Source organism: Dermacentor silvarum, chromosome 11 (assembly GCF_013339745.2).
Source record: "Dermacentor silvarum isolate Dsil-2018 chromosome 11, BIME_Dsil_1.4, whole genome shotgun sequence".
Classification (NCBI taxonomy): domain Eukaryota; kingdom Metazoa; phylum Arthropoda; class Arachnida; order Ixodida; family Ixodidae; genus Dermacentor; species Dermacentor silvarum.
Window position 1 is genome coordinate 117,372,050 of NC_051164.1, and position 23,602 is coordinate 117,395,651.

Below are 23,602 nucleotides of genomic sequence, written 5' to 3' on the forward strand. Positions count from 1 at the left end.
AACCCATATCTTTTTAGAAAAAAAATCAGAAAACTTGGACCATGACACACCTTTATTTACCGTAAGCTCGGATATACTAAATCTCAAAACTAAATCGTAAAAAAAATTCATAATAATTACTACATCTCGATAGTCGATGCCACCTGCTGCATCCCCGTCGGAACCGCCAGAGTAGTCATTCTCGTCAGGTGCTTCGCAGCCCCCCTCGGCACCACACGTCTTCGGTACCGTCGAGTGCATTGGATATGCAGCATTTCCCAAAGCCAGTCTGGGGACATTACGGCGTACGCGACGAAGGAACACCGTTAGCTCGGTACTGTTGCTGGCTTTGTTCAAGAGTATACGTCGACATTCCCTGGTCACGAATATGGGCCGATATCTCATTTTGGGTAACATTTTCGAAAAAAAAAAGAGAAGGCCCACCCACATCCGAATCAATACGGTATATAATTTATGCGGACGATACCAGTCCGCTTTTTTTTTTTCTAGACGGACAGGTGCTGATTTAGCAATTAAAGCTAACCATAGGTTAAGATTCATTGAAGTGTGGGCTACACAAGACAGCTTGACGTTAAATGTGAGCGAACAGGTACTGCTCCATCCCTGCAATACCCATTACCTCCGCTGTTGCTTAACAACTTCCTGAAACTAAAATCATTAAATGCCTCAAAATATTGGGTTTCCTTTTCTAACACATTTGGTTAAAAAGCTATTGCTCATAATCGGACTCGTGCGACGCCATTGTACCGTCTTCCCAACATCAGTCAATCTTCTTGTCTATAGTTCCTTGTTTACTTCTTCTCCTTTTCTTTCTTTGCTCTCTCTCTCTCTCTCTTGGAAGAGGGGGAGGGGGGGATTGGAATAACAGGCAATAATATTACCAAGTTGCTGCTACTACAAAAGTGCATAATTTCGATAATATCTAAAAGGCATTATCTCACTCACGCTTCTAACCTGTTTACGAAATGTTCACACTGTTACTATCGAATCCTTTTACAATTTTAGGCTTTGTCGTTTTTACAAACTTGGTATCTATAAAAAAAGACAATTCAGTGGCCTTTGCCGGATTACGAAACAATGTTGCAGCGTACAATAGCCGGAACACCGAGCAGTGCATGGCATGTGAAACGCTTCCGGGCGAGCCATGGCTGTAAAATGGCAAATTGTTGCTTGCCTACACTGATGAATGAAATACTGAACAAGGACCACCAGAACCTCCAAGAGAGCGTTTGTGTAAAAGTGCGTTAGATGTTTTTTTATAAAACGTTGCAGTATCTGTGAGTTGTATCGCACTGCATTTGCATTTTTCTATTTGCGTTGGGTGAAGGCAGCGCACGCATGAATGTTTCCTTTTTATTGTGTTTTATATTGATATTTGATGCATGGAAAACATCGTGTTCGTGCGAACTTTCCATGCTTTTCATTTTATACTTTTGTGCACACAAGTTTATTCTGTCATTCCTTCTATATTTTGCATGTTCGTGTATGTGTGTTTTAATAGATGCTGAAGGTGAATGCCAGATGTATGGGTGTGCAGACCCCATTAAGCTGCATTATTTATGGCTTTTTTGTCTGCGCGCCTGATATTATATTAGTGATGTCAAATACAGGAATTGAATTGAAATATTCGCATTAAAAACGTCCGTGCACTTGGACCCGACATGCACACAGAGTAAAAGATGTTGCACCCTAAGGGACGAACCCTTTAAGGTTGCAAAAATGTTCACTGTGTGCAGCTCGAGCGAAGGACAATGAAGAAGCCACTTGACTTCCAGCAGTGGTGCAAGGATCGACATCGCGTAGCTGTTAACCAGCAAATAATTGCAGTTATTTGCCAGCTTAAACCATTCTGCTCAATATCATGCTGAATATGTACCAAGTGACCCACATCGCAACTCTTCTTCAATGCTTCTCTTCTTCGCTGGGTAACCTTTAATCACTGGTTGTGTGTGCCATGTCTCTCTTTTTTATTTTTTTTATTACAAATACCTACAGCGCCCGAGTTAGGCACTATCGTAGGGGGGTTAATTACAAACATAAAGGTCATATATTGAACTTCAAGAAAAACAGCATCATATCATTTATGGTATTACAAATACAATAATCGTAATTACAGAGAAAGACAACACATCGAAGAAAAAAATCATCTACACATTCGATTATAAAATTTGCTACACAATGCATGAAACGGTACACTAGAAAATATTGTCTACAACAGATTCATATAAAGTTCTCTATGGCAGATGAAAAATTGGGTGCCGACACTATCTCATCCGGGAGCAAATTTCATTCCGCAATTGTTCGCGGAAAGAATGAAAATTTAAATACATTAATACGACTTTGGTAGGCCCTTATTTTCTTGGAATTGTCGCGTCTCTTAGACTGATAATGAGGTGGTTTTAAATATATGTTCTTATCGATTCCTGTGTTACCGCTGTTAATGTTGTGTAAAAGCTTTAACCTGATTATTTTTCTGCGCGTGGACAGCAACTTCCACCCCAGATTTTCCCCGATTTGCGAACCTTTAATTTTGTAGTCGTAGATGCCCGTGACGAATCTTGCAGCCCTTTTCTGAACACGCTCTAACTTATCTTCGAGAACTTTTGTGAAGGGGTCCCATGCTGCGCAAGCGTATTCTAACATCGGCCTAATATTTGTAAGATATAAAGTTTCCTTCAAAGGTTTGGGCGCATACTTGAAGTTCCTCTGGAAAAGGTGCAAAAGGCGGCACGCTTTAGCTCTTGTTATGTCAATGTTGGATGTCCAGTCCAATACCGCCGTTAAAGTGACGCCTAGGTATTTGACTTCATCAACTCATTGCACTAAAACATTATTTAGAGAGTATGAACTAGGCACTTTTTTCCTTTTGTTCGTAAATTGAACATGATAACACTTTGCTACGTTCAAATCCATCTTCCATTTAGCACACCAGGAACATATTTTTTCGAGATCAAACTGCAACACACTCGTATGTTCGGCACATGACACAGGATGGTATACAACGCGATCATCCTCATACAGTCTGATATTCGAAACAACGCCTTCACTTAAATCATTGATAAAAATAAGGAACAGCAACGGCCCAAGGACCGACCCTTGAGGCACACCTGATAAAACATTAACCGTTCTCGACGTTGCACCGTTCAGAACCACTTTTTGCTGCCGTTTATGCAAATAATCTTTAAGCCAACCGTAAAGTGAATCGGGGAGGCCAAGAAATGACAGTTTGTACAAAAGTAAGTCATGCGGGACTACGTCAAACGCCTTTCGGAAATCAATGAAAACAGCATCTATCTGCGTACTATTGTTAAAGCCGAGTGCAACGTCATGTATGAATTCAGTAAGTTGAGTGGTACAGGATAATCCCATGCGAAATCCATGCTTAATGAAGATGCTTAATAAGACCAGAGTAAATAACTCTCCTCTGTTCTTCGTCTTTTGGCTGGTTTAATTCTCAAGATCATGCTGAGGCATTGCATCAGCCTTGTTCGTGCCAGCGGCGGTTGGTTGCCAGACGACGGTTGCTTTTATTCTCTCATAATTTGCGATGATGAATAAGTGCATCATTGAACAGCAATGATGGGATGATATGAGCATTCGCGTTTTAGGTGCGTCCTGAATAGATCATCAGAAACAATTCATGTCTGGCTTGCTTTTCGTCGCTTAATCGTTTTCGCTCTGTGGCAGACGTCGAGCGAGAAACGACCCATTCTGTAGTTGGGTGTGCATTACAGCATCAAGCGCACGATGTGTTTTAGTATCTTGGACTGCGTGTAGTAGAACCATTCAGCGCGGTGACCTGGTGGGCTTGTGAAATTTGCAATGTTGGTTAAAAACATAAACTGTGCCCAAAAATCAGACCAGACGCACTTGTGTTGAGAGAGTGTGTTTAATGATAACTGTAGAGGCACGTACAGAGGGGTTACAACACTTGGCATACATATGGTGCACACCACACAGTAGGACTTGTAAGTACATGACCATCAGTGGTCGAACGTGATGGAAGGATGAATCCACTCACACGCAAGCAAGATGTATACATATGCACTCGAAGCACTCTTGCACATTAGCTCGAGTCCTGCATCAAATCCAGAAATGTCATGTCGCGCAGAGGCAGCCGGCCGAGCCTCAATCGTCCACTGTTGGAAAGCGCCCGCACAGCCCGCGGTGGCGACGCGCTTGGCCAAACGCTCGCAGAGCATCGGCTGGTGCCAAGGTCGGCAAATAATTCCCGTCTATGTTCCCCGCTTAAAAGAAAACTTACTAAATACTAAAGAAGCCGATGCAGCGCGCCACAGAAAACATCGCTTTCTTTTCTTTTTAGACTCTTAGGCGCCCATTCCTGCGGCGAGCGTCGGCGTAACCGAGCGGATGAGAGCGGAAAAAGCGGCGAGAGGAGGGTATGGCGAAAGCGTGGGAAGAAAAGCGCACTGCAGCGACGAGATGGCGCCACAGTAGCGTCTGGGAGGTTGCTTCTCGCCGTCTTCCGATTAGCGAGGCAGTCGTGCACTTGCAACGTGCCGCACGAAACAGATTGTCCGGGCCAGCCACGTGTAGAGCTGCGCTCGAATTTCGCATATCGTTAATCGTCGGTGAATAACACAAGCCGACTGCCCACGGTATCTGGGATCTTGGCAACCAATTCCAGAAAGAAGAAGCGGCTCTTTCGCGCCCCGAGAGTGCGTAGCGAGTCGCAAAATATATCAAAATGTAGGTCTTGACGAGTCAATACGCGATAATTAGTCACAGAGAAGGTAAAGTTAACGTTACGGGCCTAATCAGCGCCAGTATGGTCGGCCACATTGCACGATTCTCCTGTAAAGGGTGCACCGCCACAAGTAGAGACATGTTGAGGGGAAGCCGCTGTACTGCACACTGTTGAGAAATGGAGCGAGTTCGCTTGGAATAAGCAGGGTTTGCGCGAGGCAGTAGTAGCTTGAAGGCAGCTTCGCCGATAGCCACAATAAGCGAGCCAGAGTTAATAAAATTTACGGTACGTGCGTAACTAGCGCCCATTCGCGCCGCGCACATTTGAGAAAGACCAACTGAAGAAATAAAGAACAACACAGTTGAAAAAGGCAACTGGACATTTTCTTCCGTAACAGAATAATTCTTGTACTGTTCTTGTTGTATATCGGAACCTCTTGGCGTTACAAAAGTTTTGCTCTCAGCAACGGAAATTTCTGTGCCAATAAATATGACTTCCTCTTGTCAGGACAAAAGTAGTTTCGCAAAATCGACAGCAGTTTCAGCGGTGAGTGTGCTGACGTCGTGTCGTGGCAACGTCAGCTCTTTCTCGACGACACAAAGCTTGGTCACCATTAAGCGACGGCGCATGCTTTGTTGTATCAAAGAATGTAATCTGTAATAGATTTGAACTGGAAATGAAGGGAAAGAAAGGCTAAGGCCGCAACAAGCCTCCGTCCATGCATACGACTGCCTCCTTGCGAGTCCGCTGTTTGTCGCGCTCACATCTAAATATGCGTTCGGAGTTACAGGCGTTCCGCAGACAGCTTTAATCGGTGCATCCTCAGAGGAAAGTACGTTGGATTTGCCGACTGCGCAGCTTGGGGCTAGGTGACGCACCCATCATTAACTGCAGCGCGACAGCAAGACAACGTTAAGCAAACACCAAGTCCGTTGCCTTCCTGTTGTTCGGCAGTTAATTATAAAGCAACTAGCCAGGCTTTCAGTTCTCATGTCATATTAGCTCTGTTGCGCCGCCCCGCGTACTGACGATTGCGAGTCCTGGCTTCTGGCGTCTTCCGCGACTGGCTTCTCCCGGTTGATGCTGGGTTCGGCTCGCTGGACGTACCACCTGGTCGTGGAGCCGTTGCGTTCGACCACGCCGTCGTGCTCGGCGTCGCGGCAGCTGTAGCGCTGCGTCGCGTACCACAGCGCTAGAGACGCTGTCAGCGCGAGCGCCGTTAACACGAGCGCCCTGACGCCGAACGCCGTGGCGTCGTCACTGTCCAGTGCCGGCCCGAGCACGAGGCACGCGAGCATTTCGCCCACGCGCTGCGCCGTGGTGTGCAGCGGGGCGCCTGTCCCCGGGAGGGCCTGTAGCCCCATCAGTGCCGCGGCCAGCCAGGGCACAGCCCACGGCCGGGGCAGCCACGCGAGCAGCGCGGCGCCCGCGACGGTGGCCGCTCGAGAGCCGCCGAGCAGCCAGCCGTGGTGCAGAAGTTGCGCGGCCGCGCTCGCCCCCAGGTTGGAGCCGTAGAAGAAGCACGCGGCGAGCCCCGACGTGACTGCGCCGCCGTCGGAGAAGACGGCCGAGTAGGCGCCGATGAGCTGTCCCAGGGCACGGTGTGAGCCGCAACTGAGGAACAGAGCAGCCAGTCCCAGGGCTCTCGTCACGTGGCACGTCGGTTGTCGGGTGGTCTCCGGCTCGTGACGCAGTTCGGCGGGCTCGCTTCTCCAGGGCGCGAACAGCAGCGACGCGGTGGCCAGCAGTGCCGCCGAGGCCCAGTACGTGAGTCGCATCTGCCCCGCAACCACGGCCAGCACTGGGCACACGCTGGCGCCCACGAGACCGAGAAGCCGCACGCCGCCGCCAAGAGCCCACTGGTCGCACAGCTTCGTGCTGGCTGCATGCAAGCGCCCGCTGTGAACACGTGCCTGAAATGGCGTTCACATACTACACGCGCAGTTACTAACAGAGAGGCCTCCACGCTCGACTTGCAAGAGCCACGTGCCGGATAAGCTAGGGGCACTCAACAAAAAGGCTGTGCATCAGTTTCGTAATTGGCGCGTTTCATCCGTCATGGTTTCGTGACAAGAGACAAATGTCGCAGTCTCACCCGAAAGGCGAAGTATCCATTGCAATAGCAAATTAGTAGACAGCTATACGAAGTAAAGACAGTAGTTTTATCGGCCGGGTAAACTCGGAAACATTTGCTTACTAACTAAATTAACAATCAGGGTGTCATGCGCGCACAGGCAAGCATAAACACATCTCATTCGATGAGCGCGACAATCGCTGTCAAAACGCTGGCGTGAGGAAGAGCGGCTGCGAGCGCTTCGTACTGCCTCAGGGCGAACTAAGCGGCGAGAACACAGCGCACACGAAGCCCTCGGACCACCTAGACTCATCGCAGATCGCTTTCACGATACGGCCCCCGCGCCACCGGCGCCATGCTTGTGTGTGGGATCGCGCTTGACAGCGAACGTACCGTTGACGACGAGTGGCAAGCTGTCGCGTTTTCCTGAGAGCGCTCAACAAGCTTTTGCGATTGGTAAACTTCTTACTAAGCTTTGAGCTTCAATATAGACGCAATATCGAACGGCGACGGGCCTAGAGGCGCTGCCACAACTCTGTCCTCGATCAAAGTAGGAGGTGAGTCAAGTCTGAACAGTCTAACATGCGTGCAACCTGCTATTATTGTATGTCTCACTCAGGTGACAACTCTCAGAGATGGCCTCGTGTGCCATGCGGTGGGCCGCACCAGCGTACATCCCAATCTAGGTAACGAAGCACTGCGGAAGCACGTTTTGCTTTTATGCTTCTAAACATTTCGCGGTGCGATTTTTTAAAGCATTGTTTGCCTGGAACCTGGCCATCAAGCTTTACACAATTAAAGACTGCAACATAACTTGACCGGAAGGGCAATTAACAAGAAATACTCGATCAAACGACAGCGGCCACGATCAACCAGACGCACGCGACGCGTTGAAAGAATATGCGCACTCTTAGGTCTCAAGTGGCGCCTGTGCAAGGGCACCTCGCACACTCGAAATATTTGAAAAATGAGCATCTACTCTCTGCGACCACAACGTAATTTTCTCAAGTATAATACTGCGCGCTATGCGCGACCTCGGCCAGACAGCTTGCCGGCGAAATTCGGAATCACGGGAGACCCCATGTGAACTAGGGATGGTCGGCACACAGTAAATTCATGGCTTTTGTTACAAAACGAAAAAAAGTACACCTTCATTTTCTTGTTGGCAAGTACTCTTTCTATTATACGTCCACGGTCAGCTTCCACCAGAACGTAGATTGCCAGGCGTGGTTATCTTAGAACACATTTGAACAGAATAATTTTAATATTCGTGCATGAATAAATAGTTGACTTCGTCCATTCGTACTAGTTGACCGACTGGAATACGCACCTTTTGCTCATATCCCAGTTTGATCATGGGCGCTGAGTTGGAATAAAAATCTTCTGAACATATATGGGAGGAAGCTGATGGCGTTAAGCCCTCTCTGTGTATGCTTGCTACCCAAAGCCGACGCTTGTCTGCAACTGCAGTGGCGGAGTCCACGGAGTCTTCAGCCGCGGCGACTCCTCCTTGCCAATAAAATGGTCTATAGACTGTTTTAGCAGCGAGGAGGAACGTAGCCTCGAGCCAGCGCGCCGCTCTACTCGCTGTTTCTCCCAGCGGCAGCTTGGGACAGTAGATGTGTGATTGCGAATTAGCCTGATTCTAACGCGTTCCGTCGGTGATTGCTGCATGTCGGATGGCTTCAGGTCAACGGGTTACCACTGTGCCGTATTCGGCTGCAAAAATAACTTTCGGAAGCGAATGTGAAGTGGATGTTCAGCCCAGGTGACTCCGTGATCTCCGTCTCTGCGCTTGCAGATAAGCGGCGGCTTTGTATTGTCAGCATAACCAGGAAGGACTTCACGTTATCAGCTTCGTCGCGTGTATCTTCAGCATATTTTGTTTCCAGTGAGTGCATGGTGACGAACTCGATGCCCATGATCAAATTGGGTTTGAGCGAAGGGTGCGTATTCGAGTCGGTCAACTAGTGCGAATGGACGAAGCCAACTATTTATTCGTGCACGCACGTTAGACTATTCTGTTAAAATGTTTTCTATGATTATCAGGCTTGGGGACCAATGTTCTGGTGGAAGTTGGCCGGGTACGTATTATGAAAGCAGAACGTTTCGACGAAGAAAATGAAGGTGTGTTCTTTTTCGTTCCGTAACCAAACCATGCCTACCGTTTACCGGCCGCCCATCGTTCACAGGGATTCTCCCGTGCTTTCGAATCTCGCCGGCAAGATGTCTGGCCGATGCCGCGCATTGCGCGCTGTATTTACTTTATAAAATAAAATTGCTGTTGCATAGAGCAGATGCTCGTGTTTCAGCTCTTTCTAGTGGGCGAAGTGCAGGCGCCACCATAGAGACTGTAAGAGTGCGCACATTCTTTCAACGCGTCGCGTGCACCTGGTTGGTCGCGGCAGCTGTCACTCAGGTCACTTTATTGAGTACTCCATGTTCGAGTTGTCTTGTAATTCTGCACTTTGCAATGCTTGATGCGCGGGTGCCAGGTAAACAATGCTAAGAAATTCGTACCATGAAAATTTTAGAAGCACGAAAGCTAGCGAAACGTGTTTCCTCGGAGCTTCGCTGACTATCTGGATCGGAATGTATGGTGGCGCGACACACCGCATGGCACACGGAGACACCTCTGATTGTTGTCACCTCAGGGATATCTTAATACAGTTCAAGGCTAGATAAACAATATGAACTCTCTGCACGTTTGTTATGTTTCGACAATTTTCAACTTGGCTAGCCTTATATCTCTACAACGGGCAGCGTCTTTAGGCCCGCCGCTGTTCGATATTGCAGCTATATCAAAGCTCAAAGCTTAGTAACGACGCATTAATAAGTTTTCCAATCGCTAAAAATTTCTTGAGACCTCTCAGGAAAACGCGAAAGCTTGCCGCTCGTCGTCAACAGCACGTTAGCTGCGCACTTTCCTGCGCGATTCCACAGAAAATCATGGCGCCGTACGATAGAGGGCACTGTGATCGCAAAATGGTGGTGCCCTCGATAAAGCGCCCTCGATAAAGCGCCCTCGATAAAGCGCCCTCGATAAAACGGCCCTAGATAAAATGGCCAACTCTCACTTTCGGTGCCTTGCGAGAGGTGGAAGACAGCGCGCTTCCTCCCCGCCTTCCTCCATTGCGCGATTGAGCTATCATCCTCGGCTCACTGTCACAATCTTTCACTCGCACATCAGCATACAGCACGCGGCCACGATGTTATCGCACTTGAACTTTACGCGGAACGTCACTGTGACGCCGACGGCGGAAATGCGCCTGGAGTGTTCCTGTAATTGCTATCGCAATAAAAAGTTATGTATCAACTAGCCGAGCCTCTTCAGTGCCATTATGTAAGGCTGTAATGAGCAATTTTAAATAGTGGTTGTGCCAAGTGACGGAAACAGCAGTTTGTCTCACCATTAGGCAGCGGACAAAACTGTTTGCAAGAATCTGCGAGAATTGCTTTCTTACAATAAGTTACAATAGTCGAGAGCGAGCTATTGTTGGTATTCTAAAGCCCCTCCCCTACCGGGAACAGCGGTGCACGCGAAGTTTGTCCAACCCTAAGGGAGGAGTTGGTTAGTTTTTTGAGCGTTTGAGACGTTCACGGGCCCGCTGCCACTGCCGTTCCTTCAGCGCAACCTGCTCTTCGGCAGAACGAACCAAACGCGGCCTCCCATATGCCTGCCGGGCCTGAAGTGGCGGGGAAACGGCGGGCGCGAGGCGAGCGAACACGCGATCACACTCTTTCACACCTCCGGAGGGAGGGAACGCCTATGATTGGCTGGGGGTATGGCGTGATCGCGCGTGCCAGCTGCGGGTGCCCCATGTATTTCTTCATGCATATAAAGCCCTAGGGCGCGTATGACGAACCGACAGGGGCTGAATCGGTTAGCGCGTGGTGGTCTCGCAGCCCGGAGGTTTGATTCGCCAGCCAGAAAAGCAATTTTTATTTTCGTGCAGCTTGGGTTTTTTTCGTACGCCAACACCAACACCGAAACGAGTGAGGCAATACAAGCTTCGCTTGAAAAGTGACAGCCACTTTAGCATACGCCAAAGAGAATGAAGGCCTGCGCGCTCAAGAGACATTAATTAAATTACTTGACATTCTCTTTCGAATGCATTGTTACTTCTTTCAACAGCGGAGCTGTTTAAAGCGAGGTTGATCCCTACGGAGCGATGGTATTCGCATTTTCGAGCGAAGTGGAGAGAGTGTGAAATGAGGAGGTGCAGAGAGAGAAAGAAACAACACAAAGTAAAATTTCTTATCGAGGCGGGATTCGAGCCCGGGTGCCCACGATGCGAAGGCGAGCGTTATAACCACTAGGCCATACACCCACGCTTGCAGAACATGCATTTGTGGGAACCATATGATTGCGTTAAACCGACGATTGTAACACAACTTGCTATGGGCGAGAGAAAGAGAAAATGGGAGACAGAGAGAAAGAAAGAGAGAGAGAGAGACGGGATTTGAACCCGGGTACCCACGGTCCGAAGGCTAGCGTCATACCCACCCGCTACGCTATACACCCACGCTTGCAGAGTTCCACTGTTTCATCAGATTTCACAATTGTGGAACCGGCCTAAATTTTTACTTGTTATATCCGACCAAAGGTTGCGGGTTCGAGTGCCTAAATTGACGCCACCTTAATTAACCTCGCCATAATTACAACCAAAGTTCGAGGGTGCGTCCCTCACCAAAGGTCGTGGGTTCAAGTGCCTTAACTGTATATTAATTAACTGTGCCTTAACTTCGCCTTAACGCCAAAGGTGGTGGGTCGTGGGTTTGAGCGGTTTAATTAACTCTGTCTCAATTAACACGGTGACGACGGTGACCATCAGAATTGTTGCGCGAGCGTTGCTTGCTTACTCATAGAAGACGACGGTGACCTGCAATTGTTCCGTGAGCGTATGCATATAAGTAAGGCACGATGCCGGGGCGGTGTAGTGACAACACCGAGTCGTCATCGTGTACATTTTTACGAAAACGGGCCGTGCATGCAGTGCTCCGTACTTTGGTATCGTCCTAGTGGAATTGTGCAGTCATTGTGACTCAGGGTTCGTATCGTCTTTTGTTGAAATGAAGTAAACACCATTTCGCTTCGACGACACAGTTTTCGCTCAAGGGCGTTGAAGGTCGACTGAACGGCGTGGCATATAAGGCCGAATTGAAGCGCAAAGGTGGAAACAGTGACGACTAATTGTGCCCCTCCTAGCCGTCTTCATAGTCTTCGCGCTTAAAGCTTATCAGTTACAAGAAAAACGAGCGATGGAAGGAAGTGAGGTGCTCACAACTGGAACACTCCGAAGGGTTCCAATGCACTAGCTTATACACAAACGGGTTGTTCGGTTTTGAGGCTCACCGGTGGCGGCAGCTCCGAGGGCGACTCCCAGCGCCGCGGTGACCAGTACGAGGAGCGCCAAGTCCGTGCACCACGGCACAGCCACGAGTCCCGCCGCACACAGGAACAGCGATCCGCTCAGAAGCCGCGCAGCAGCTCCGCTCGCCAGCCGATCGCCTGTGCATATCAGTGGTCGTATAACGGAAATGGCGGGGCAGGTGGGCTCCGGAAAGGAAACCCGCCCGACCGCTCCACGAATCAGTCTTTAAGCAGGAAGTTTTCTTTCTAGCTTAGTATATGCTATAAAGTCGGGTGGATGACAAATTTTCCCTTTCAGAAGGAAATACAGTTCAAACGGTAAGAAAGCCGATCAGAGTGCAATGACGGTAGAGGCACTGGGGATAAACAACACAGTGAGCTGCTTTTCATCCCTTTGAGAGTGTATATATATATATATATATATACGCATCGTAAGCAGGGTTTTATCCTCGCAATATTTTGCTGAAGGCGCGCGCGGAGTCAGTCGCTGCCGCGTGCACCTTCTGGCCGTGCCTTCCTGGGTCGCATGTGCGCTGTTGGCTGCACAGAGTGCCTTTTAATTCATTTCCCCGCCATCGGTGATGTAGAAGAATGGCCGGACGTGCACGAGCGATATGTGTGTAGTGCATGCCTGACAATGCTGCTTCTCACCCGGGTGGAAACCCGCGTGTTCGAGGCTTGAAACACGCGAGCTGTCGGAAGATCCCTGAAATTGCATGTCGCCGCCAAAAAGCAGCTCGCTATAACCAGTCATCCACTGAGTCACAAGTCTCCTCCTAGACGTTATTTGTCGCCATGTCGACGGCACTATGGCGCAGTGTGACAACGTTGGCCACACTCTCAGAGGCACTGCGGGATGACATTTTGAATAATTCTACAGTTGGGGCCATTATCATAAAAGGAATCACAGTGAGACAATAGCCGCCTATCAGTGCTCACGTCTTCACAAACATATATCACGCCGGCCAGCAACTCTCGCGTGCGAAAACATCATTCGCGCTGTGCGTCACGAACTCGAATCAGCCCTCCCTGAGTCAACTCTGGTAAGCGTTTCTGAAGCACAACTTAGCAGTGTGGATGTTATCTCGAGAGTACAGCGAGAGTACAGCACGAAGCTTGAACGACGGCGTGTTGTAGAGACTGTGCTTCTTCGTTTAACCTCCGCGATCATTATAGCGTGTTTCACATACGACGTCATCGGAATAAAGTTTGAAGAGCACGAACCCATCAAGCGATCCGAACAGTTCACCGGATGATCGCGCCGCCAAGATGTACGAGAGCCTGGAGTAGTTGGATTGCGTCTGCTCAGACAGGTCCACCAACGTCGGTCCCGGCAGGCAGAAGCACACGCCCTGCGAACGGTCATTTCTGCTTTGAAAAGAAGGTGATCAATACGCGGTGATCGCTATACCAGAGGAAAGACCGCTGAGAAAAAACTAAAGGGCATCTCTGCAGAAGCCTTGCTTGTAAAACTTTGCTTGTCGTTAATAAAATGAACGTTGGGACGAATTGGCGATCCCACCGTCGCCAGCGAGTAGATGCAAGGACGGTAAGACAGGAAAATCCGGTCTGTCCGTAATTTCGCGAGCTGTAAACCACACAAACCACACAATGTAAACCACACAAATTGCACGGGCGTCCGAGGTGGTTTTGCAAGGGCTGACGATCGAACTCGGCGTTTGGACGACGTTCATTGCGGTGACTGATGAATACGGGTGGTCTCGACGCGCTTTTAAATTTCACAGCAAACTCGTATTGCAAGTGATCGGAGCCGGCCTCGTAATTAATGATGCATGGCATCCGATTCAATAGAAGCTGTCAGACACTTTGCAGCTTTGATTATTCGTTTTGCTTGGATCAGAAACGGGCCGACACTTTTTCCAGACCTTCGATATAGTGAGCGTGCGCAAAAAAAGAAAGAAAGAAGAAGAAGAAAAAAAAAAGGGGGGGGGGGGGTGGAAAAACGTGGTAGACGAGATCAAGAAGCACGCAGGATGCGCAGGACACGACGCTAGACTTGAACTGAATATTTACTTCGCTGAAACATGGAATGCGCAGAGCCCCAAACAACAGTCACTTTATTTCTTTCCTTTTTACCTCCTTATCTGAACAAGTCAATGGGCAAGTTATTTTCCAGATAAGAGCACTCCCTGGTGGTTCGAGCCAGCGAACACGTGTCATCCGCGCTTGTTTGACGCAGCACGCTTTTTCTTATCAGCCTACCTCTACCCCGTCGCTGGCTCTAACCAGAAAAGAATGTTTATCTCAGATAACCTGTGTATTAACTTGTTGGGATCTATTTTGTGTTAAAGCGGGAGAAAGGAGGAAAAGAAAGGAAAGAGAGAGAGAGAGAGAGAAAAAAAAAACGGGCAAGTTTGCACTCGGTCGTGCAAAGCTTATAGGCACAGCGAAACTGCCGATCCTCAAGTCATACTGGCTGCTTCTGCTAGGTATTAACTTGGTTGCTGCTAGGGCTTAACTTGGTTTAATTTAACTACGCATGTAGGGAAGGTATTCTCGAGCGATCATTTTCGGAGGTACCTTCTCTTTCGCGAAATTTCGCGTGACTAGCGCTGGGCCGGTATTTTATAGCGATGCCTTATGACTTATTCTATACTAGTCTTATGATCCACCGCTCACGGCCGGCTGATCCCGTTGATAACGCGAGCGGACCGTCGCTCTGACCACTGACAAAGCGCGATAAGCGCGAAAAGGCATTATTACCGGAAAGTCATCGCTACAAAATACCGGCCCTGGACGCGTAGGCGCCTGCGAGCAACAGCGTTCCTGGCACGCCACAAACGCAGGCAGGGCCGGTATTTTGTAGCGATGCCTTATGACTTATTCTATACTAGTCTTATCATCCACCGCTCACGGACGGCTGATCCCTTTGATAACGCGAGCGGACCGTCGCTCTGACCACTGACAAAGAGCGATAAGCGCGATAAGGCATTATCCCCGGAAAGGCATCGCTACAAAATACCGGCCCAGGCTAACCAAGGTTGGTACGGTGCCAAGAACGCTGTTGCTTGCTGACGCCGAACGCGTTGGAGGCTAGCTGCTCGATATCTAGCGAAAGTTGACATATCTAGGCGCAGCCCCTTTTATGGCAAACTCCGAGGCCAAGCGCATACACACTGGGCGAAAACTATGCACAGTGTACGGTCGGCGCGCAGCAGACGACACGCTGGGATGACGTCACGGCGCATGCGCAGTAGCGCGCAGCTGGCGGGTGCTCGCGGAGGCGTGTCTGTGTCGGGCGAAGCGAGCGCGCACCTGCGCCGACGGTTACTAGGCAATGCGAAGTGACGTCATCGCTACTGCTTCAGCGCATGCGCGGCTAGGCAACGGGGGCGGCGTCGGCAGCAGCTCTGCGCGTTGCCTCGTTGGTGCTGCTACAATTTCTCTCTCTATCTCGCTCTCATTTCCTCTTTCCCTCTACCGAGCATGCTCTCCTTCCCTCTCCTTAATGTCCCATCTCAAGGCACGGCATGTGCACGGCACGGAGAGGAGGCGAGACACAAACCGCTCCGCGAGGTGGTTGCTAGGCAACGCAGTGACGTCATAGCTCGGCGCGGTTTTGCGGCAGCACGCGGCACTTTTTACGGTTGAACAGCTTCGCTGTTTAAAAGTGGTTGTTGCTTCCTTGCGGCGGGTCTCTGGGCATAACGAGAATTACATGTTCCACCAGCAAAGATTCAGTTCAACTCTAGTCCTATGCGCTTCCTCGATCGTCGCCTTCTGCGCGTCCAAGGGTCTAAGGTGGGAGGGTGAATTGGTAAGCGACGGGACGGTAGGCAATGAGCGTATTTATGCAGTAGACATAAAAGTGAGACGGAGCGACGGGTATCCAACGGCAGGAGGTCAAGTTCTTGTTGTTGTTTAGTACCTTTGAAATGACGGTCGTAGTTAGATTATATAAATCGGGCGGCCCTATTTTGGATCGATTCTATCTTTTTAATGAAGTACTTCTGATGAGGAGACCAGACTGCTCAGGTGAATTCTAGTTGTTGACGAACGAAAGTTATATAGGCTAATTTAGTACGTTAGAGTTTAAACGACGCAAGTTACGACGCAATAGCCAAGTATTTTAGATGCCTTAGCACAAATGGTTGTTATGGGCTCCTTCCAAGAGAGGGAAGGAGTTAGACTTATTCCTAAATAAGTGTATGAAGAAACATGAGGTAACACTGTATTGTTTATAGCATAATGGAAGCTGGGTGTAGAGTGCTTACGACTGAACGAAACTACCTTGTTTTTAGTTGAGTTAAGGGTCATTAGCCATTTATCACACCAAGAGTTAATAGCGTTAAGATCGTTTTGAAGGGCAAGATGGTCATTATTATGTTTAATAACCCAGTAGACAATGCAGTCATCGGCAAAGAGCCTTATACTGGAAGTTATGTTAGTGCTGATGTCATTAATGTAAATTAAAAATAGTACGGGTATGTATAAACGTTGCTTGCCAGATGAAGGAGAAAAACGCGTAAAGAAGTTGTTTGAAACAATCATGCATGAACTTTAGTTTTTCGAAAAGTGATGTAAATCGCTCCGGGCGCCGTGTCCGGAGCTGTGCAGAACGATGCGCAGTAGAAGAACGTGGCGGAATGTGATTTGCCATATGGCGTGTGTCCGGGAAAACTTTCATGTGGCACTGAAGTTCTCTCGGAGTTTTTCCACCAGTGACGTGGGTGTCTGAGAAGGAGGCTCGCAACCGCTGTTTGCGGTAACTGAGGCGCATTCGTTTGTTGGCGCGGTTCCCTTGTGGTCACGTGCTCCGCAGTCAGAAGGCCGGCCTTTACGCTCCTACCGAAGTTAGTGGCTGTAGAAAGTGAAAATGCACAGATATTTGGTGGTGTGTTTGGCTTGCAGAAGGCGCGCAGACACAGGGGCATCGGAGCCAATCCTGCCATGCCGTGGAAATTTCATGTGGCGTGCAAGCCTGAGCTGTGGTATGAAAAAGCACGATTCACTGGTCCGCCAACGTGGCTTTACGGGAGGAGAAATTTAGCCAGCATACTGTGAAGCAAATCGAAAGTATACGGCGGGATGATTTTTTATCATTTACATTTTTTAATTACCCGTGACTTGTTGCACAATTCTACTTCCCGAGCTAGATTACTCTCAGAAGCAGACATTATTTGCAAAAAAATAAAAAAATAAATGAAAGTGAGTATTTGACTGACAAATTTTCGCTAATGACTTGACGCTAATGACTAATGACGCCAATGAAATTTTCGCTTTTAAGGACTTTACGCTACATATTGCAATTAACGAAAGGCAGCCGGTGACCTTTAAAGTCATAATTCATTTGTAACGAATTCTAAGGATGACACCATTTCCGAGCTATGCGTTCCCAAAGATTTCGACGAAATGCATTGGTGAACCACTGTAACTTTTGAGCTTCAGTGCATAAAAAGGAGTTTTGTCAAACAAGTAAGGGTAACAACAGTGCATCTTTAGGGCAAGTTTGACTGCGCTCACCTCAACACTGGCACTAGTTTCAAAATTCATTCCAAGGGGATGTGCCTTGTAAATTCACTGGTTTCAATTCGTGTATTGCAATGTTCGCGTTAAAGCAATTCGTTGAAAATTTAATTAGTGAGAATGTGTTAATTACAGTCATAAATGCATACTGATTTTTAATGTAAGCAATGTATGCCTCTTCGAGTAGTGGATTTGTGTTAAATGACACAGGCAATTTTTCGAAGTTATGTTAACGCTAAAATAAAACACCCTGTATACCCAGCTATTGTAGGCGAGTAATAAAATTATTCCTGTGTTCCTAAAGGGATGTGAAAGAGGAATACAACTTGACGCCGAACGACGCATGCGCTGCACAAACAGTTGTAGGAAGTGTGTTTCGAACATTTGACACGGCTCGAACTTAGCCCTTCAACAGGGTCGGACATTCAAGCTTATCTCGTGAGCGAGACTTAGGACAGAAAGGTTAACAGCTTGGGAGTATGTACGCGCAGAAAATAAAAGTCATACATCCGCGTAGGCTAGTATTTACACATACGCTTCGCACTGTGCTCATCCAATGTCTCGAATGGATTATGATTGACTGTCAGGCCGTGCAAGTCGTTCCCGTGTGACGCGTTCCTGATGCCCCTTTCAGCTAACATCCCGCAGCTAGATGAATGTATGCGACGACAAGATGTCATCTTGCGCTCGTAAAAATGGCACGTAGGTAACCGAGGTGCGTACCTGCATGTATAAGGGGAATGACTCCGAGTTATAACTCGGAGCACCAGAACTATACTGGTGCATATAAATGATCCTCGTTGCCGGACCCGTTCGGACGGCCCATATACGCGAGCGTATCCTCGTCGATGTAATCCACTATACGCTCTATTCAGTGCATGAATATTTGACGGCAAGGGTAGTAACCATACCTGCGTCACACCGTAAACTAAGAGAGGACAGCCGCTAGAGCACAATCTTCAGTGTGAAAGAACACGCTCATCGTCGTTCGAAGACGAGCCGAATCACTTGGAGACGGAAAGATGAATTGTATTATTCAGAGTTCTCCAGCCGATCCCCAATTCACGCCAAGATCGAACTTGGAGTGAAATCTCTGCGGTAGCACGGCCCCAAAGATGTTCCCTCGAGTCGTGATTATTTTCACAGGCATGATATTGCGTGAACATGAACGGGAATCTCTTTTGGGTTACGCTGCGATGTAAACAAAATGTAGCTGCGATTGTTTTGATATTGTGAGGCGAGCTAATTTGTGAGATGCTTGTACTAGCTCTCTATATATTTGTCCACCATGACAAACTTGGCAAGCCCTGTCCTTTCAGTCGGTGCCACTGGTTTTCTCACTTCTGGCACTACGGGGAAAGTGCTGACATTGACGCAACATCTAAAGCAAAGGCGGAACACGCGAAGCTTCCGCTATGTGGGCCCAAGCGGCGGCCTGCAAGTCACCGTGAGCGAGCCTCTATGCTGCGACAGGTCCACTCGTGATGACGAGAAGTTCACGAGTTTCGCTAGTTTGAATGGCAGCGATCTTGCAGAGATATTCAAAACCTGCCTTTAAACATACGCGCAAACCTCTATACGCACAGGCACGTGCGTATACAACCAGGCCATCAAGGACTGCGAGGAAAAGCACTACAGCTCTCCCGCGCAGAAAATCCGGGACCCAACCCCAGAAAAGAGCAGCGGAAAGAAAGGCATTTCGCAGGGAGGCATCAACACTTCTCAACACACCATCCTACACGCATTCGAGAGAGGACGCCTCAATCATACGAAAAATGCTAATGTAATGTGTGCGCACAAACACCGCACTATACGACGTTATATTAACGGGGACCCAGTGCGGGGCCTATCCATCAAATCAACACACTCCACCTTCAGAGAGACGATACTTTCTCAACTACGACATAACCGACAGCTGGGACCCCAGGCAAGCTTGAATGGCTGCTTGTGGTGCAGCACGTCAAGAACGTGCTGGAGGACCCGGTTCCTCTGGCGCACTCGAGTTCCTTCGGGACTAGTTCGGGACTCTTGCGTGTGGGACGATCGACGCGAGGCGGAGCACAGCCGACCAAGGATCAATGTGCCGTGACGGCAGCACTCACCGTGGCGAAGTACGCGGTGGCGAGCACCAAGGCTCGGGTCGCTCGACGGCAACGGCTGTTCTCCATGAAGGCATGGCGCTCACCGCGCGCGCAACACCTGCGGTACACCACGAGCACCGAAGGTCGCCGCTGCTCGGTCTTGCGCCGGCCCGTGGCTGCTGCTCGATACGCGCCGATATCCCCGTGCGATAAGCTGCGGCCGCAAAGATAACGCTGCTGCTCGAATACTCTTCGGGTGGCAACGTGTTGCAGGGTGGTTGACAACTTTTAGGCGACTCTCTCTCCCTCTCTTGACTACAACGTAGCGTGGTCACAACTGTTCCACTATTATACGCTGTAACAATTTAACGTCTATGACTGTGACTGCGCCAATGACTCCTCGGCCACGAATTATGATGAGCGTGTCCGTGTTACGTGATCTTATTGCAACGGAGCTGCAGACTTCAGTTAAGAACAATTACAAACAGTACAGCGATGCCTTGTACAATTTTTAGGGAGGGCTAATAATTATTGATTTAGTGCACAATCGTTTGTGATTTGTTTCTTTAATAAAAAGGACTAATTGACCGGCTCTACGCCCACGAACAAGTTAGTCATTGGCTGCAAGCATTGCGAGAAAGGAGAAACGACTTTCTTGCACTCGGCACGTCAATGGTCCCGTGAAACGTGATTTCATCGATGGGCACTGAAATGGAGCCACGCCGAGTACGCCATAAGGAGGTTCGGATCACGTTTCACTGCCAGAGGTGTTTATCCTAGCTGGACGGAAATGGAAAAAGAAATAGAAAAAATAAAAAAAAAATAGCGTAGCTTGCACTGGAGGCGCAATGCTAAAGAGACAGCGGAGCTGATGGGCACCTAGCTAGTCCTGGCTTTTGGGCTAGGCTAAGCACTACCAAGTCATTCCCAGCATTTTCAAGAGTTTATTGAGTATTGATAGATTATCGATTAGCTATTGATTGGCCATCGCAAGGTATTCACCACGTATTTGGGCTAGGTTAAGCACTACCGTGTCTTCCCCAGCATTTTCCGGAATTTATTAATTATTGATCGATTATAGATTAGCTATTTATTGGCTATCGATGACTGACTGACTGGTAGCAAACCGGACGCACGTCCGGTGTGCTACCCTACGCGGGGGAAGGGGTTTAAAGGGATGAAAAGAAAGGAGAGAGAGAGCGAAGAAAGTACTCGTAGTATGAACACGTGCGGTTGTCCAATACTTCACAATCGGTCACTGAGGTCAGTCGACTTCATGAACTGTAACAATGCCCGCGTCGCTTTGTAAGCCTGCGACGCGTGCGGCCACGGCCCAAGAATCTGTGTCTTTGAAAACGGTCTGCTGTCTAATCCTGACTAAACTTAAGTAGTCCCAAACATGCTTATCTAGACTTAGCCAGGCTCAGCTTCGCTAGTTTACTGGGGTATGTGCCATTGCGCTTGGACCCTTTCTGCACTACCGCCAGGATCGGCCCATATTTTTTGTGGACGACTAACGGAAGAACGGCCGGCTTAAACAGCTCCGCTGTTAAACAAATCGCGTGCACAAATTGTGACTGTATGGGATGGAGGCCTGCATTTTTTCGTCGTCATATCGCGCGTAGATATCTTTACTTGCGTTCAATAAAGATTTCTCCTGACCCACTTCCTGTGAATGGAGAGCAACGAAACTTTGCAGATTTGTTAGTCCTTCTCTACATAGGTGCCACCCAGGGACATCACATCTTCTCCCATCTTTTTATGCAACTGTAAACACCTCGCTTGTTGAAGTCGACAGGTTGCTCCAAAAGCCATGTTGTGACTTCAGAAATCAGAGTCTCATCATCTGGAAAATGCTTGTCCTTCAAATGTTACTTCATTGTTGGAAAGAGGTGGAAGTCCGATGGTGCGAGGTCGGGTGAATAAGGGGGATGCGGTAGGATTTCAAAGCCGCAGCAGCGTGCTTCCATCTGGGCAACATGCGAGTTGTGAACTGGGGCATGGTCTTGCAGAAGGAGGACACCTTTGGTGAGCATGCCACGTCTCTTGCTTCTGATGGCCTCCCGCAATTTCAGCAGCAGTGAAGCATAGTATGCCCCAGTAATCGTGGCACCCTTTGCTAGGAAATCCATCGAGACTACTCCGTGCTGGTCCCTAAAGACTGTGAGCATGACCTTGCCCGCCGAGGGCTGGGCGCGTGCCTTCTTTGGAGGCGGTGAGTCCAAGTGCTTCCATTGCATCGACTGGACTTTAGTCTCCGAATCATAGTGATGGACCCAGCTTTCATCCTGTGCAATCAGTCTGTTGAAAAAGTCCTCCTGGTTTCCATGGCACATGGTCAAAAGAGCCTGGGAGCATTCGACTCGTTCCTGGTTTTGGAAAGGTGTGAGCAGCCGGGGAACCCAGCGAGCGGATACCTTACGCATATGACGATGGTCCTGAATGATTTTTTCCACGGACCCCACACTAATCTTGACATTTTGGGCTAGGTTTCGAACGGTTACGCGGCGATTTTCCAAAATGGCGGCCTCCACTTGCTGGATGGTGTGTTCATCGATAGCGGAGTGGGGTCGCCCTGCAATCGGAGCCGTTTCCACCGAAATCCGACCGCATTTGAATTGACGATGCCAGTTCTTCACTACATCATATGATGGGGAATCCTCCCCATAAACCTCTTTTATCTCATCGAACGTCTTCCTTGGAGTGCGACCTTTCAAGTACAGGAACTTGATGACTGCTCTGTAATCCACTGTATCTATTATCACACCTCACACCACTTCAGCACCTGTAAAAGAAAGACCGTTACTAGTTCAGAGTTGCACATTGGCACGTGACCTATAGTGACTTATGCCATTACACATGCGCAGTTTCAGCATCCTGAAATACATAGAAGTGAGTCAGGGGAAATCTTTATTGAACGCCCCTCGTAATATAAGTGAAATTCTACGCTGGAATGATGAGCGGCAACGCAGTCAGCTTTGGAAGACGATGAACGTGGGAGCAGTGGCGCGAGCGCGTGCCGAGCACGAGCCCGAGCCCAACCCGAGGGACGCCAACGAGCCAGCTGCGGAAGAAGATGGCGACGCTCGAGCCAATGCTGATGATGATAATTTCATGTGGACCGGCGACGGACAGACGCTTTTTCGTTTCGCCTAGCCATATAAAGGTTCGCTTTAATAAATAAATAATAAATAAATAAATAAATAAATAATAAATAAATAAATAAATAAATAAATAAATAAATAAATAAATAAATAAATAAATAAATAAATAAATAAATAAATAAATAAATAATCGAATGAATGAATGAATGAATGAATGAATGAATAATCTTGCCAAACGTTCTACTCCAGTAAAGAGCGTGTCAGTTTCACCTTTAGCGTCTACAGTTTTGTTAAATGCATCATTTACTCCAACGAATTGTATAACGTTAAAGTGGCGTTTTTTTAGAAGCCATATTGACAACTTATCAAATTTTCTTGCAAGAACTCATTAAGGTGAGTCGTGTCAATGTGTTCATTCAGTTTGAAGAGGCCAGAGCTGCGCACCCTGGTATTTAAAAAGACGCTATCTGTGTTTGCTTGTCGTCTTAGTGTTTGTTGTCGGTGTATTTACATGTTCTATTGAATATTGCCGAGTACGACTGCGTTCTGTACAATGAAATAACAACGGAAGAAGACCAACTCAGGTTAAACAGGGACTTTAATAAGGTAGTTGAGTGGTGTAAACAATGGCAAATGTGCATTAATTTCGAAAAGACGGTATATATGCGGATAACTTTAAAAACGAAGCCACTGCTATATCGCTATGGCAAAGAAAACGCTTTTTTTTGTCAGAGGTAACGCAATATAAGTACCTTGGCTTGTACATGACAAAGG

The 23,602-nt window shown here is 48.3% G+C and overlaps 1 protein-coding gene across 1 annotated transcript; it reads right to left on the reverse strand.

Moving 5' to 3' along the window:
* Positions 1 to 908: 908 nt before the first annotated feature.
* On the reverse strand, positions 909 to 19,949 carry LOC125941619 (uncharacterized). Its single transcript, XM_049659335.1, has 3 exons — positions 19,746 to 19,949; positions 12,139 to 12,294; positions 909 to 6,590 (listed from the first exon to the last, which is right to left on the reverse strand). Exon 3 carries the CDS (start codon positions 6,484 to 6,486, stop codon positions 5,707 to 5,709), a length of 780 nt encoding a protein of 259 aa, XP_049515292.1. The 5' UTR covers positions 6,487 to 6,590; positions 12,139 to 12,294; positions 19,746 to 19,949; the 3' UTR covers positions 909 to 5,706.
* Positions 19,950 to 23,602: the final 3,653 nt, after the last annotated feature.